Raw genomic sequence first — 16,352 nt, 5'->3', positions numbered from 1 at the left:
CTCACTGCCCTTCTGTGGGATTGGAAAGAGATTGCTGACTCGCTGTACATGTCTACTGCTCTGGCTTTCTATATAAGCCTGGGCCAGGGGGGCAAGATGCTGAGAGACTCCCGCACAGACAGACAGACCCCACAAGGAACAACAGAGGGAGGAGAAATGAATCCTCCCTAGAAGACAGCGAATGCTGGTATATTAACCGGAGGGGACAGCAGCAGCAACATGCAGCTGTGTGTGTACGCGCTACACTCAGGAGGCCCAAGCCCCCTGTTCCGCCTCTCTTCTCCTCCAGGGGAACATTTCAAAAGCGCGATTTCGGTTTCCTGTGTTGCGTTGCGGGTTGGACTCGCTGGCTTGCCGTACTCCGAGCTAGAGCGTGGGGGACTGCCTCTCTTGCCGCCGCCGCTGTTGCTGCTGGCTGGTGCCGCCGCCTGTGGAACTTCCGCGCTCGCGGGATTCGAAACGCCACAATGGCTCAGAACGTTCAGAATGTGACATTGTCTCTGACGCTGCCCATCACCTGCCACATTTGCCTGGGAAAGGTAATGGAGCTGCTGTTGCTGGGCAAAGCGAGCGGGGGTAGGGGAAGCCGGCTTGCACCTCCTCCCCCAAATGTGCTCGGGGGCTGGGGTGGGGGAGGCTCACCGCGGGGGGGAGGGGAGGTGCTGCTCTAAGGAGCCTGGCAACAAGTGCAGCCATGATCAGGGATTGGGCATGTGTCTGGATTTAGCGTTGTCCCTTTAAACAGGCTGCAGCTCTTAAAGTGGCGCCGGAGAGAGACAGAGGGGAAAAGTTGGGGATGGGTGGTTATGCCAAGGCGGGGAGGGATGACCGACCCACGCTGTGTGGTGTTTGCCGAGCCGGGATCGTGACTAGTGGCGTTTTATTGCTAGCAATTTTTATTGCCATCTTTCGGGTTATGGGAAACGTGCGCTGCGCTTGTTTAAAAAAAATATTTCCAGCGCTGCGAGTTAACAGAGAGAGTGAGAGGGGAAATGGCCCTTTGGATGAGTGGCCCCCCAGACACGGTTTATCCCTCCACCTGAATGTGGATAAAAAGGCTTTTTCTTGCGTGTCTGTTGAGGTATTAGGACGCTCTAGAGTGGCGACTAATGTGCTCTTTGAGGCTGGGAACTGCATGTTAAAGAATGACTGGAACAAATATTTCAGGTGCTGGATGTGGAACAGCGTAGATCAAACAATGTGGAGCCAAATTCTAGTCTATGCAACTGAAAAATGTTCCATTTTCCTAATTGAAGTTCTCTGGGGCCAGAATCTCTTCCCTTGGCCCTCGAGATTGGGGAGGGCTACTGCTGAAAGTTGGCATATTTCTTCAAGAACTCATTTTCATGACTGGTTGCTTTCCAAATTCACTTTTCTACTTCCTCTCCTCCACCCCAAAATAAATAAAAGACTTCATGAAGAGAGACTAGCACTAGGAAATAGATAGTCTTTGTGCTCAGGACTCTGACACTAGTTGGTAAGTGACCATGAAAAAATGACAATGATTTTTTTGCAAGGTGTCAGGAGGAGGAGATGTCTGACACACAAAGTAGGTACAGCATAGGGCAGGCATAGTCCTGAGCCACATGCAGCTCTTTTACAGTTAAAGTGTGGCTCATGGAGACACCCCTCCCCATTCTCTGCCTAGCAGCCAGGGGTGGGGGGAGCTTGGGACTTCTGCTCTGTGGCGAGATGTTGGACTAGGTGCTTCTGCCCTGCAGGGAAGGGAATCTAAAGAGCCTTAGCCCCGTGTGTGTGTGGGGGGGGGGACCTTGGTGCAGTTGCCCCGTGCCCTGGCAGGCACTGCCCCGTGGGACAGGTTGTGGCTCTTGAATGTCTGAAGATTATTGTATACAGCTTGGAGAGTCAGTAAGTTTGGACACTCCTGGCATAGGGGATGCCCAGACTCCAACTGCTCACACTTGTTAAGAGTCTCAATTCTGATCTGGAGTGGGAAGAGAGTAGTTCATTCAGTGTCCATGTTGGCTATTCATTTCTTGCCTTTTCTGCTGAGACTCAGCAAGGTCTTGTTGGTCTTATGGTCATGCTTCTGATTCTATGGATACCTGCTTGCAATTAACTGGAGGAGACCATCAACAAATCTGTAGGCTGTGGTACAGAATGGCTTTTCTCCAAAATCTGCGCTTTGTTCTTTAGAACAGTGGTTCTCAAATTTTTTTTTTTTTCTGTGGACCACTTGAAAATTGCTGGGCGTCTCAGAGGACCACTTAATGATCTTTCCAAATGCTGTTTGTACCATAAGCTAACTATTGTAAAGCGCTTTGGATAAAAGTGCTGTATTAGAAAAAAGTTAATTAATTTTTTGTTCTACAAATAAAAGCACACAACTCATATTTTAATATCAGTAGTCTTACCTTTCCAATTCGATAGATGTGCCCTCTCTCCCCTGCTGCAGCAGCAGCCCCCGAGCTGGGACTGGGAAGGGGAGGGCTTTTCCTCTCTCCCCCGCTGCAGCAGCCCCCGAGCTGGGGCTGGAAAGGAGAGCAGGAATCTCTCACCCGCCACAGAGCTGAGGCTGGGAAAGAGGACTGTCTCAGGCAGCAGCTGCAGCCCTGGAGCTGGGGAAAGTCGCCTCTTTCTCTGGCCACCGCAGCCCTGCATGTCCCAAATTCCCCCCACTCCCTTTTCTCACCTCACTGCCCCCTCCCACGTACCCCTTATTCCCCCCCCCCCTCCAGACCACCACCTCACATGTGCGTCTTCTCCAGGGTCCAGGCACCTAATTAGTGGAGACACGCCTGTGCAGCTCCACTAATTAGGTGGGTGGCCCTTCATTCTCTCGTGTGCGGCCGTCCAGGCGCTCACCTTAGAGGGAACTATCCGCGGACCACCGGAATGGAGCTTGCAGACCATTGGTGGTCCATGGACCACAGTGTGAGAACTCTGCTTTAGAGTCTTTCCACAATACTTTAAGTTCAGTACATCTTACATCAAGATAAATGTGTTGACATTATAAATGGACCTGGTAGTAACTCCTGCGGTTGAGGATGTTCAGTTGTTTGTAACTTCATCAAACTTTAGCCATTCTGGGTGAAACTTTCCATACTAAATGTTTGCTCTTAGCTGAATTTTTTTTTGAAAACTTTTTTCAACAAAAAGCATTCAGAACCAAGAACAAGATTAAGGGGAAAATGTTCTTTTGCTAATGTAGTACAAATTCTTACAGATGTTTTTTGTTGAAAAGTTCTTGTGCCTGCATGCTTTTGAGCAGGTGCTTGAAATTTGGCAGGGGAGTCATCCTAGAGTCAGAGAGGTGCCTTTTGCTGTCCCATGAAAATTGTGCAGGGTTTGGATGGTATGTGATAAATAAGACATGGAGCCACACATTCAGTGGTGAAGGTAAAAAGAAATATTGAATGAATAGCTACTCATTAACTGAACACCATCCATTCTGTGCACGGAGTGAGGCAGAAGTCCTGTGGGGAATAAATAGTGTGTGACCAAGTAATTAAAGATTGAATCATAATATATATGCACAGGGGATGGGGTAAGAAATGAATTAAAATTGTACAGGTGACTTTAATTCTGGAATTTCATAAGTTTTGAATACCTGATATTGCAACCGTAATACTGTTTTAACCCAAATGTTATAGTATATTTAAGTTTTATTTTAACTGTGAGCTCTCTGGGTCATGGGCTGTCTCTTTGTTCTGTGTTTGTACAGTGCCTAGTACAATGGGGTCTTCGGACTAGGGCTCTGAGGTGCTACAGTTATACTGTAATATTGATGGTTCTTGAATGTATTTCCAGCTGCCCTACTTTAGCTCTTGAAGACTTCATCCTGTTTTCTGAACCGCCCTTCTTAAAGAATACTGTGCATTATTCCTTCAGTTTTATTTCTTCTGTATTGGCAAGGCATCCAGAACATTGTTTCCATTTTTATTATCTGAAGGGTTGACAGCTTGCTTGGGCTCAGTGCTGCACTCATTGAAGTCTATAATAAGTTTGCCCTCGACTTGTGAAGATACAACCAATGGCCTCAGTACATTTGCTACTCAGCTAATTTTTTGTATTTAAAAAAAAAGAAAAGTTTAAACACATCGTTGCTGTAAGAAAGCAGAGTGTTAAACAAACCTTAATTAAGCAACTGCTTAACTGATTAGCCATACATGTTTCTTAGGGTTATTTTTAATTCTGATTGCTTAACTAAAGAAAAGAACTCAAGAGTTGCATTTAGCTTTGTAGAGTTTTCTTAAATATTCTTAACAGCAACTAATAGTATAGGATATAAGAAAACAAAAAATTGTATTGGACTGTGACTAAGTCATCAAAAGCTAGAAAATTGGTGGATATAACCATTCACGTTTTCAAGATCAAATCATAATAGAAAATAACACTTGTACTCAGTCACTAACTTGAGAAGATGACTTTGTTTAGAGTTTTGATTGAGTTCTTCAGATTGGAGCCTCACTTGTGCCAATTGGTTATCAACTCTGGTGTTGCTAACACAAGAGGGGAATGCTTGGGGGGGACAATCCAAAGCTAAAGCACAAGGCAATTTGGTCAGTCGGTTTCATGCCATTTCACCAAGATCTCCATTTCACCAAGATCTCCTTCCCAATGGCTCTATAGTGGCAGGGCCAGCTCCAGCATTTCTGCTGCCCCAAACAAAACAAAACAAAAAGCCGCGATCAGTGGAGGCAATTGGGGGTGGGGGGGAAAAAAGCCATGATCGGCGGCGGCAGTTCAGCGGCAGGTCCTTCCCTTGGCCACCCCAAGCACCTGCTTGTTAAGCTGGTGCCTGGAGCCGGCCCTGTATAGTGGTCAGCCATTCTAACCTACTTTCCCACAAATTATATTAACCCCAGAATCTGACTAATCCTCCTAACTGTCTAGCATATATTCCTACATTTATGACAGACTGTATAGACTGAGTGCAGTTCAAAAGGCTTGTACTCTTGGTCTGTATTTGTGTCTGTATGAAACGATTAACTAGGGTAGACACTTGTACTGCAGTGTTCTGCAATCTCAGTTAACAAACTTGTTCAGTTTCAAAGCTACTCTAGGACAATCTTGATTGGAACCTGTTGCAAAACAAGGACACACACCGTAACTCTGTGAAAACCTGTAAAGTACATACACAAACATGTACTCTTCCTACTAATTAGATATCCAGTTTCAGGAAGTGGTCAATTGATTTGGGTCATAATCCAAGGGAAAAGGCTGCTTATCACCAGATCTTTGCTCCAATGTCAGCAGCTTTCAGCTCAGTTATTGTTCACAGCGGAAGTTAATGCTGCAAATGCAGGTGAAGCAAAGGACAGACACAACTATAGTCTTTTCCTCGCATACTAGCGGGCAACCCAAATTGCTGGAAAATAGCAAGAGACAGTTAAAGGTACATATCCAGCATAGTTACTTGATTTCACCAGAGGACTCCCAGGTAGCCAGCCCAGGATCTCAGTCGTCTCCCTTCCAGGTGTCTTCAGCTTTCGGGAAGCAGTGTGCTGCAGGAGATGGCCATTTTCTCCCATTTCTGCTGGGTGTTTCAGCTTGGTTCCTCTTCTTGGAGATGCTGGTGTGGATCAAACAGATGTTGATCCAGGCCTCTGGACATTTTGAATCTTTGACAACCAAAATGAGAGGTATTCTCTCTCCCTGTATAGTTATCACCTTTTGAGTTCTTGCAGCTAGGACTAGAATTTCCCAGTCTCTTTGTGCAGCACATCTTCTCACACCAGCTTGTGTAAGACAAGTTAGGCCATAGCTGTTGCTACAACCATCTTGGGACATACTGTGAACACCAGCTAAATTGCTTCAGTCAGCAGCTTACCTCTGCAAATTGCTTTCCATGGGCCCCTCTGCCTGCTGTGCATCCTTTAGCCATCTTTGCAGTTATGCTTGCTCAAGTTGCAGTTTCTACAGCCGTGTTCTGCTAGCTGCTAAAATGTTCAGTTTAAAGTTCATCTAGTTATACAAAGAGCCTCTATATTCTTTGCTCTTTTAATTTGTTTTAGCAGTCCATTGCATAATGCAAAATCACGTCAAGAACTGTTGTTTTCCAGCATGGCAGAACAGCTGTATAACTTTTCCATTTCTGTTCTTGTTTTAACAACAATGATGGGGCCTCTTTTATATGAATGAGTTGATGCTGTGCATTATTAATCAGTTACATTTCTGATTATTATTCCACTCTGTGATCAAGTGTCCTTATAAACAAAATTTTTGGTTTCAGTTCCTTTTATTTGCTCCCTCTTTCAGCATAGGTATATTTCACTGACTTGATAGTTTAAGCATGCTTGAGTGCAGATATTAGCCCTACTTGTTCACTTTGTCACTAAGCTTAGAAATCAGTATGATTGCAACCCCTTTTTCTCCCTAATAGGATTGCTCATGAGATAAACCCTGTCATTAAAGATTACAATATTTTGCCCAAACCTGTATCCCTTATAGCCGACTTCCCTTTATGTGTATAACTTCTTTTAATCAGAATATTAGAGTCCATCAAGTTCCCTATTTTTCAATACTGCATCTGGCAACATCATATTTTAATGTTTCGTATTCATGTTTTGTTCATTCAAAGATGGTGGGGGAGAATCTCCTCTCCCCGTCCCCACCCCCATTGTCTCACCAGTATGTTCTTGTGAAAAGCTGCAGCAACTCTAAGTTTCCTCAGGCTATCTGAAGAAATCATGCCTGTTAGACCTGGAGTTTTTTGTCTGATCCCTCTGTCCTGTCTCTTCTAAACAGCCTTGTTGCCTGCAAAATTCATAATGGTGACTCAGACTTTGGGGCCTTAATTGCTACACTGGTTTCAAAGTGACATGAATGTATGTGCACAGGATTAGAAACTTCCAGTTAGCTGTGCAAAAAGCCTGTCTAATAAGGTAGTTAACAGACATTTTGCATGAAAGAATAGTAGGATCACCCATCTCTCTCAATCCTACCTAGATAAGCTATATTTCAAAAAATAATAATAATAATAATTGAACAGATTGAGGAACTGGACCTCTGCCCAATGAGGTTTAAGCCACAAGTTGTATTTGAATTATACATTTTAGCAATGCCTAATAGTGTTATACAAAAAATGTTTTTGGATAACAGATCTTGATATTGTAATAGAGCTTTTATTGTTGCGCATATGACTTTGTTTAGATATCAAAGTACTTCTAAAAAAAACCCTGAAATGAAAGCAGTGTTAAATCAGGAGCACAATGCCCTAGACGGTACTAAAATGTAACTTGATGTTTTGCTTAAGATATTGTGATGTGAATGTTGACTCTCTTTCTAAGTGTGCTCCCACTTCAGGTTTTTGGTATCTTGAGGTCTTGAAATGAATCTTGCTATTTAGCTCTGTGTGTGTGTGTGTGTGTATGTATAATATATATATATATATATAATATTTTATTATTGTGCTCTACTGTTTTTAGTTTTCAGTCTTTGGTAGCTGTGCAACTGTTCTAAGGCTGCTTCTGAGGAGAAGGAATAGGGGTGTATTAACAGGAGTGTTGTATCTAAGACACAGGAGGTAATTGTCCCACTCTACTTTGCACTGGTGGGGCTTCAGCTGGAGTACTGTGTCCAGTTCTGGGCAACACACTTTAGCAGAGATGTGGATAAATTAGAGAGAGTTCAGAGGAGAGCAACAAAAAATGGTTTAGATTAGAACATCTGACCTATTAGGAAAGTTTTTTTTTTTTTTTTAATTTTTTTTTATTATTATTTTTAACTGGGCATATTTAATCTTGAGAAAAGAAGATTGAGGGGGGAACCTGTTAAATCCTTCAAATATGTTGAGCTGTTATAAAGAAGACTGATCAATTGTTCTCCTTGACCACTGGAGATAGGACAAGAAGTAATGGGCTTAATATGCAGGAAAGAACATTTTAGGTTAGATATTAGGAAAAACTTTCTAACTGTAAGGGTAGTTCAGATTTGGAATAGGCTTCCAGGTTGGGGAATCCCCATTATAGGAGGTTTTTAAGAACAGGTTGGTCTAGGCTTATTTGGTCCTGCCTCAGTGCAGGGCGCTGGAGATGTTGTCCTCTTGCAGTCCTTGCCAGTCCTATGTTCTATAATTCTATGAAAGCAAAAAAAAAGCTACTCTTCTGGCTGATGTGTGGGGAAAATAAGGTAAGACTGTTCGTAAAGAGATATACTAAGCAACCAGAGTACTTTAAGATTAAGATTCATGATTTTAGAACTTTTATCGTAACCAGGGAGTCATAGGGCTGGTTTAAATACAATCTGGAACCAAAATAACTAAATTAGTTTTAAGACACAAGGTGGGTTAGGCAATATCTTTTATTGGACCAACTTCTTTTGGTGAAAGAGGCAGGTTCTCAAGCTTCACAGAGCTCTTCTTCAGGCCTGGGCTAATAAATTGGTCCAATGAAAAATATTACCTCACCCATCTTGTCTCTCTAATATCCTGGGACCAACAACACTGTAAACAATGGAATAAATCAGTTTAACACTTCTTTGGTGCAAGTTTGTGTATGGACACTTCAGCCACATAATTCAACTTGAAATAATTTAATTGAATAATGAGAATAAATTAGGTTAAATGTCAAAAGACCCTCTTAATCTGAAATTGGTGTCTACATTTTAAAGGTGTGAATTAAAATAATTTGATTATTTGGATTCCACTTTGTTCATAGTTTTTCAAGAGTGTCATTTTGGAAGTTCTTAAAACAATGTTAATGCTGTAATACAACAGGGACATGAGAGGTGAATTGGTGGATGGACTGACAGTAGTGGGGCTTGATTCTATTCCATCTGAGTCCATTGTTTTCAATTTGTGTAGGATTGAGTTTATAGGTATGATTACTACAAAACACATCCAATATGGCTTTCAAATAAATTACTGGCTATCCTCTTTCTTTTCTCTTTCTTTTCTTTTCTCCCCTCTCCCCCATTTCCATCTGTGTTATGGCTTCCTTCTTAACGCAGCCAAGGAAAAATCTTGAAAATGAACAGTTTTATTTAAAAAGGTATCATATTTCTGAAGTTCTTGTTTTGTTTGAACTTTGGTTTTAATTATTTCCTACCTGAGGCATTTTAGTACCTAAAGCGATATCTAGTGTTATTTGTCTATTTCCAAAGTAGATATTTTGGATGGAGATAGAGGGTGATTTTGTTTTGTTTTTTTTACTGTTACGTGAGTTGAAAGTCTTAGAAGCATAGGAATCAGAGCTGGGTTTAAGAGATTTGAGAGCATGAATTAATTTTCTGAAACATAGCCTCACTTTCTGTAACAGGTAAATATTGTGTGAAGTGCAGATTCTTCCTTGCATAGTTGGTTTTGAATCCTGATGCCTGTTTGTTTCCAAACAGAATTTAAATTAATGAGAGAGAGAGAGTGTGAAATGTTTTTAGTAATATTTTCTAAACACTTATTACTGTAAACCTGGTACTTGTTTTCCCTTCCAAAGCAACAAACATCTTGTTGAACTCGATACATTTGTGATCCAAGAATTTAAGTGAAACTTTTTACATAAATGTTCATGTTGCATAAGCTTTCAGTTAGCCACCCTGTGCTGTTTTGCAGTGTATTGCACACCGATATCACACCTTTAGAAAGAGAAATGGGTTAGTGATCCCTGGACCTACTAGTTGAAATCCCAGATGGGTAGATTTAGCTCCTCATCCTTCCAAAGTCTATTTCCAGACAGTGCAGGTGAGACCTTAATCCTAGATACTCCAGTGGCAGTTCTTGCAAGAACACGGGTTTGACTTGTGCCAAAAACCTTTCCTATTCCCTCCGTTTGTGAATCCGTTGTTGCTTGTCTCTAGGTGATCCTTGACCTAGACATGGCTGCATTTCAGTGGGACTATCTGTATATTAGTTTATGAAGTTCTTTGGGAGTCACTTTGAATGAAAGATACTATACAATGTACATGAAATATGCCCTTTGATCCATTTTTACTGTTAAATCCAAATATCTCCTGAATGACAGTAGTAATGTATAATAGACTAAAACCAAATAAACTTAAAATATTTTACAATCTCTTTTTTTGAAAAAGGTCCGCCATCCGGTCATCTGTGTCAACAACCACGTGTTCTGCTCCATTTGTATTGATGTGTGGTTGAAGAACAATAGTCAGTGTCCGGCTTGTAGGATCCCTATCACCCCTGACAATCCCTGCAAGGAGATTATAGGTAAGGGCCTGTTAACCACTGAAATAATGTTCCAATATTTGCTCACAGATGACTCTTCCTTGGTGAAAATGTGTCCTAATGTTTTCCATACTGTTTCTTAGGCACGTTTGGCATAATCCTTTATAGATATGGGCCGACATGTTTTAAAACACAATGACTAAACGGGTGATTTGACTTTTCAGTGGGCTTCAATAACTGTCAGTCTTTGAAAGTGTTGGCCAGAGAGCATAATTGTTGGAAGTGGACAGAACCATTGTACATCCTGCCTATGTATTGCGACCCCCTAACCCAAGGAGAGAGCACCTAGCAGGAATGCCAACTAGTTCCATACAGAGGCTGACTAGATACTTCTTTTTTTCTGAAAAATTATCCTGAAGTTGAGTCTGAGTTGCAAAATTTGAATGAGGGACCTGCACTTCCCAGAGTTTGGAAACATTCTCATCTGGGTTTTTTGTTGAGACTCATCTCTACATGTTTAAATATTTAACAAGCGTACTTAATAAATAAAGTAGGCTTGATTACTAACCCTCTCTCAAAATGAGCCATCTTCCTAGGTAATTGTAGGTTTGATTTCCCCTTCCCAGTGGAATCTAGTGGTACAGTTTTCTTTAAAACAAAAATAGGAATCTAAAGACACATGGAGAAAAATGATGTATTTTACTAACTTTGGATTTGGACTGAAAAACAAACCCAGTAATAATGCTGTTTATCTTGCATTGCTGTAGGAGGAACAAGTGAAAGTGAGCCTATATTTAGTCCTACAGTCAGAAAACATCTTCGTAAAACCAGACTTGAACTGCTCCACAAAGAATATGAGGTAACAGCAAAGATAACTTCCAGATGAACAGCTTTTAACCTTATCCTGTTACGTACAACTCTTCTCTTTAATTTCTACGCTTTCTTTTTAAGAAAAGTTTCATTTTGAACACACACTAAAACTCAAATTTATCTCCTAATCTTATTTTGAGTTTGTGTTGATTTAAGATTAGGACATAATTTGAATTTGTGTGGATTCTTCTCCTAATCGAGACTTCAAGGTGGGAGTTTCAGAAGAACTTGGCATTGGGGCTTACCCTGCTCCCACTGAAGTCAATAGCAGCTTTATTATTAAGTTAGTGAGAGCAGAGTTTAGGCCAAGTACTTAAAAAAAATATTGCCCGTAGACTTTAGTCCCTTTTACTCACTCACACACACACACGCGCGCACACACACCTCTTCATGTGACTTACAGTATTTTTTTTAAAATGTACAGAGTTTTTCTAAAATGACAAAACACTCAGCAGATCTTTCTGCTCCTCTTCTGCGTAAAAGACCTCCTGTGAACAGGGGAGAGTTGGCGGGTACGCCTGGGTCCATGCTTTCTCTGCCCTCCTCTGTTCATATGGTTGCCTGCTGCCTTCTCTTCAGATTTTGTGAGCCTGGTAGGAGCGGTGTAGAGATAAATACTCCAAGTTCTAAACTCTTCCCTGAGACCTGTGATGTTGTCCTAGTGAGGGAATAAGAGGAGGCAGAAACAGATGTGCTCCAGCTGCTCCCAAGGTCTTCGGAAGAGCCCTGCCAGGGGAGCTCCGAGCAGTGGAGCCCTGCAACCTGATGGCACTCGACTACAAGCACTGGGTCCGGGTCAGGTGGGAAATCAGCTGGACCCTCTTGGGTCCGGTCAGCTCTACTTCTCCTGTCACTGGGGTCAGTGCAGGGGCGGCTGCATGCTGAGGAGCTGCAGTGCATCTCGCTCCCCAGCACAAATAGCACAGCAGGGACTGGTAGCCAGTAGGAGCAGGGTATGCAGCTGTTGCTGCGCTGACCCCAGGCAGGAAGCAGTGGCAGCTACTCAGGTTTGGGGGGGAAGAGTCAGAGGCAAGTTTGGTCAGAAGATGACGTAACCTTCTCGGGTCGGGTGGGCTTGGGCCTGGGTCGCGCCTAAAAGTTAGGCCCGAGGAGACCTCTAGCCAAGAGATCCCTAATATGCCTGTCACATCACCCCCAAATGTCACTACACTTGAGAATTGAAGGGAATAAATCTCCAAAACTCAATGAATAGTTTCTCTCTGTAAAACGTGGAGGATCCAATGCAGAAGATCAAGTGACATTTTTTTCATTTCTGAATCAATGCAAGACGTAGGTTTTTATAAGTGTGTATTCTCCTGTAGTCTTACTTTCCACAGCAGTTTTGACCACACACATGCTTTCATGGCTTTAGTATAGAGAGTACATGAACAGCTATTGCCAAGGTATCAGGCACAAATAGGCTTTCCCATAACCCTCTTCCTTCCCCCACCCCTCCAAGTGTTTGTTTTTGGCAGCTGATGGAAGTCTACATTTCCCCCCCCCCTACGTTCTTGCCTCCAAACATGCAGCTTTTTCTATACCTTGGTCTTTCGTAAGATCTCTTCCCCTTTTCTCATTCTTTAACAGTAGCAAATGAGGTAGCAGACTGTCCATGTGAGCACAGTGTGTAGAGGCCGGCCTCTCAAAATGTGCACTCCAATGGATAACGCTTCACTGTGTAAAGTGTCCAGTCCACATATAGCCTTATGCGCTTGCTATATATAGTCAGAGGGAATTCCTCTGCCCATCGCTGAAATCCTAAGCTACACTCCAGAATGCAGCCTTCCAAAACCTGCCTGGAGGTCAATCCATTGGTGCACTTTGAAAAGTTCTGTAATGAATTCCTTGCAGGCAGGGCACCCATCCTAGTGTCCAGAGGCTCTCTATACATAAAGCATTTAGAGAATTAAGTCCTGAGGTAATTGCTGTTAATTTTTATATCTTTTTCTGGTTTTTTGCATTCTTGTGCTTCCTGGGTTTGTAACACTTTCAGGATGAAATAGAATCCTTGCAGAAAGAAGTGGAAGAGCTAAGAGGTAAAAACCTTAGCTTGGAAGCGCAGCTGAAAACGGTTCTGGATCCTGGGGCCTTGGGTCTGTGTAACACACATGAAGAAAGTCATCGGTCTACAGATGAGGCGAGCCGAGCTGGCCCAGAAACTGTAGAAGAATGGACCAAGAAACTTAAAGCTGCTAATGATCTATATGAGAAAGTGAAAGATGATGTGGAAAAGTTAAAGGAGGTAACACATGTCTGCTTCTCTAATCACATAGCAGTGTAATTGTTTCATGTTATTCAAATGGGGTGAGGGTCAGTTTGACCTTTTGAGTACTTCATAGCTCCAAAAGGAAGAGAGAGAAAACAGTGACTATTGATGCTTTTGCTTGTTCTAATCAACCTCGCATGTGACTTTCAACTCATCTGTCATCCCATGGCTCAGTAATTGGATTATACTAGCACTTGTTTTCAGTATTGAGGACCAGAGTCTTCAGCTTGAAACAAATCATAGAATATATCTATTTTGCCAAAAACAGCCCAATTGCCTTAAACAGATTTTGCGTTATTGCCCTTCTTGCTAGCTAATATTTTCGATGCAGTTTGCTGAAACAGAGTAACTTGACCCTTTGACATAAAGACCTGAAAAAGAGTTCTGTGTAGTTTGAATGCTCGTCTCATTCACCGACAGAAGTTGGTCCAATAAAAGTTATGACTTCATCCACATTGGCCCTTTGACCTAAACTAGACAAGCATTAGCACGTTTAGGACCAAAAGATCCTATACTGGAGACTTGTAAATTTACTCTGCACTCCCTGCAGTATTTGGGACCTATTTTGTTGATGCTTTTTAGGTTTCTTGACTACAGCGTAAAGCAAAACTTGTGATTTGGAGGGGAAAAGAGACTAAAAACCAGATGAAAACAAACTTAAATATAGAAATCTTCTAAAACACACTCTCAAGGGCAAGGAGAATTGCCTAAAACAGTTTGAATAAGAATGAAATTTCAAAGTTAACTTGAAGGACAAATTGAGGAAACTTAACTTGTATTTATTAAAGATGCTACCTTTTATTTCTTCTGTTTTTAATCTTGGATTGCCTCCTGAAAACTGAAGCTTTAGCATATTTAGGATATATCATTTTTTACAGTATTAATATTAAGGATTTATACCTTCTAAATGCTACAAAGATTCCGAGGGCCAAATTCTACTGTTACACCAGTATAAATCCAGGACAGTTCCATTGCAGTTGATGGAGTTGTTCTGGATTTGCATCAGTGTAATTGAAAGCATTTTTAATCCGAGACACATTCTGCTTTTAGTTACACTGATGCAAATTTAGAACAACTCCATTAACGGCAATGGAACTGTCCTGGATTTATACTGGTGTAACAGCAGAATGTGGCTCTCGGAGTCTTTGCAGTATTTAGAAGGTATAATTGCTTAGTATTAACATTGAAAGCAAACAAACAAAAAAGTAGCAGATTATTCAGAGTCTGGTGCATAACAGAAGGAACAGGGAAGAAGAAGGGCTTTGATCACAGAACTTTTTTTTTAATTTAATTTTATTTATTTGTTTATTTTTGAGGCTTTAAGTCACAATTTTAGCATTATATAAACTGTGTAAATACCTCCATTTAAGGCAGAGGTTCCCAAACTTGGTTTGTTCAGGGTAAGCCCCTGGCGGGCCGTGAGACGCTTTGTTTACCTGAGTGTCTGCGGGTACAGCTGCTTGCAGATCCCAGTGGCCATGGTTCGCTGTTCCTGGCCAATGGGAGCTGCGGGAAGCGTTGGCCTGGCCCACGCAACTTCCTGCAGCTCCCATTGGCCGGGGACGGCAAACCGCGGCCAGTGGGAGCTGCGAGCGGCCATACCAGCGGACACTCAGGTAAACAAAGCGTCTCACGGCCCGTTAGGGGCTTACCCTGAACAAGCCGCGAACCAAGTTTGGGAACCCCGATTTAAGGTTATGAATCATAAGTCTGCTGGGTCCTCGGTGTTCTTTCCAATTTATCAAGATTGAGCAGCTTTCAAAGTGCAAGGAGTTTCTTCTCCCTGTTTTTAGGCCTTTTGCATTAGTTGGAGACTTGAAAAAAAAAAAGTAGTTGCTCTAAAAACATTGCAGCAGGAAAACTTCTCTTGACATGAAGTATCTTGTTAACAAGACTGTCCACTGAACTGAGAAGAAGAAATTGACCTCAATTCAAAGAGTGAGCGAGGCAGTAAATCAAGAGTCTTAAACTTAACATCATGGCAGCTATGCTGAAGGAAGACGGCAAGTAGTTTGTCATAAAGGATTTACGTCCATAGGATAACTAAGCTTTTATTTTTTTAGAATCAGAGTAATCTTACTCTAGTTTGGAGGGGAGAAAAGCTGTTCAACATTAGTTTTGCTGATACCTGCACATTGTAATGTTAATGTACTTAAAGTATTTAGTCATGTGAAAAAAAACATGGAATTGCCATTAGTACATCCCCTTAATGACTCTCTCTACTAACGAACATAGCTCTGTTTATTTCCCTAGATAGGAGCCTTGCAGTGTATTTTGGGGATATAAATAAAAAATGTCTGTTCTCTATTCAGTTTTGCGAACCATTTCCCAGGGTAATTTTTAAGTGGTGTCCCTGTCTGAGGGCTGTTTCCTAGCTGCAGTTTCCTAATGCTGTCTCTTTAAAAAGAGCAAACAGCTTGTCTTATAAATATTATAAGCCAGTTCTGTTTTACTCTATACTTAATTATTTTTTACCCTCCTTTTTTTTTTTAAGGCAAATAAGAAACTGAGACTGGAAAATGGTGGCCTTGTGAGAGAGAATTTGCGACTGAAGGCTGAAGTTGATAGTAGATCACCTCAAAAGTATGTAAACATTTTAAAAGTGACAATATTTTATTCATAGACCATTTTTAACTATTGTGGAGCCTTAGCTTAAAATTACGGTGATGTATTTAGTGTTGTGCATGTGGCTTGAATATGAATTTGGCGTTTCCCTGTGCACAGACCTGAGTGTCCACTTCAATTTTAGCAAATACATGTAATGTACAATCTCTGTAGTATCACCACTGCATTACCTAGGCTGTACTGTAGGACTCAATTTCAGCTTTCCTTTTCAAGAAATTTCACTTCTCTTTCAAGCTGGCATCAGACTCTCTTTGGCAGAGGGGGTGGGATTATTACCAAGTGACCTGCAGCAACAGGTAGTTTCTCTTGTGTTTTTTTTTTTTTTTTTTTATAGTGTGTGTCTGAGCTCCTTGTTCAGTCGAAACTCTACAAGTCAATGAAAGTTTTCTATGCAAGTAAACTGTGCAGGATTAGGCCTCTTAAATAGCAACTTGTCACTGACTTCCACTGTAAATTTACCATTTTAAACAATTTAAAACTTTGAGGACAATGACATCAAAAGGCAGAGAC

At 41.7% G+C, this 16,352-nt stretch overlaps 1 protein-coding gene across 1 annotated transcript in view; it reads left to right on the top strand.

The window, feature by feature from the left end:
• The first annotated feature begins 406 nt into the window (after positions 1-406).
• OBI1 (ORC ubiquitin ligase 1) overlaps positions 407-16,352 on the top strand; it is a 30,676-nt gene continuing 14,730 nt past the window's right edge. Inside the window, exons 1-5 of the mRNA XM_054011816.1 lie at positions 407-539; positions 9,988-10,123; positions 10,849-10,940; positions 12,945-13,193; positions 15,712-15,800. Coding sequence (XP_053867791.1) covers positions 468-539; positions 9,988-10,123; positions 10,849-10,940; positions 12,945-13,193; positions 15,712-15,800 — 638 coding nt within the window. The 5' untranslated portion in view covers positions 407-467. The remainder of the gene's footprint in view (positions 540-9,987; positions 10,124-10,848; positions 10,941-12,944; positions 13,194-15,711; positions 15,801-16,352) is intronic.

Source organism: Malaclemys terrapin, chromosome 1 (genome assembly GCF_027887155.1).
Source record: "Malaclemys terrapin pileata isolate rMalTer1 chromosome 1, rMalTer1.hap1, whole genome shotgun sequence".
NCBI classification, from domain to species: domain Eukaryota; kingdom Metazoa; phylum Chordata; order Testudines; family Emydidae; genus Malaclemys; species Malaclemys terrapin.
This window is presented reverse-complemented; position numbering and strand designations above follow the sequence as displayed.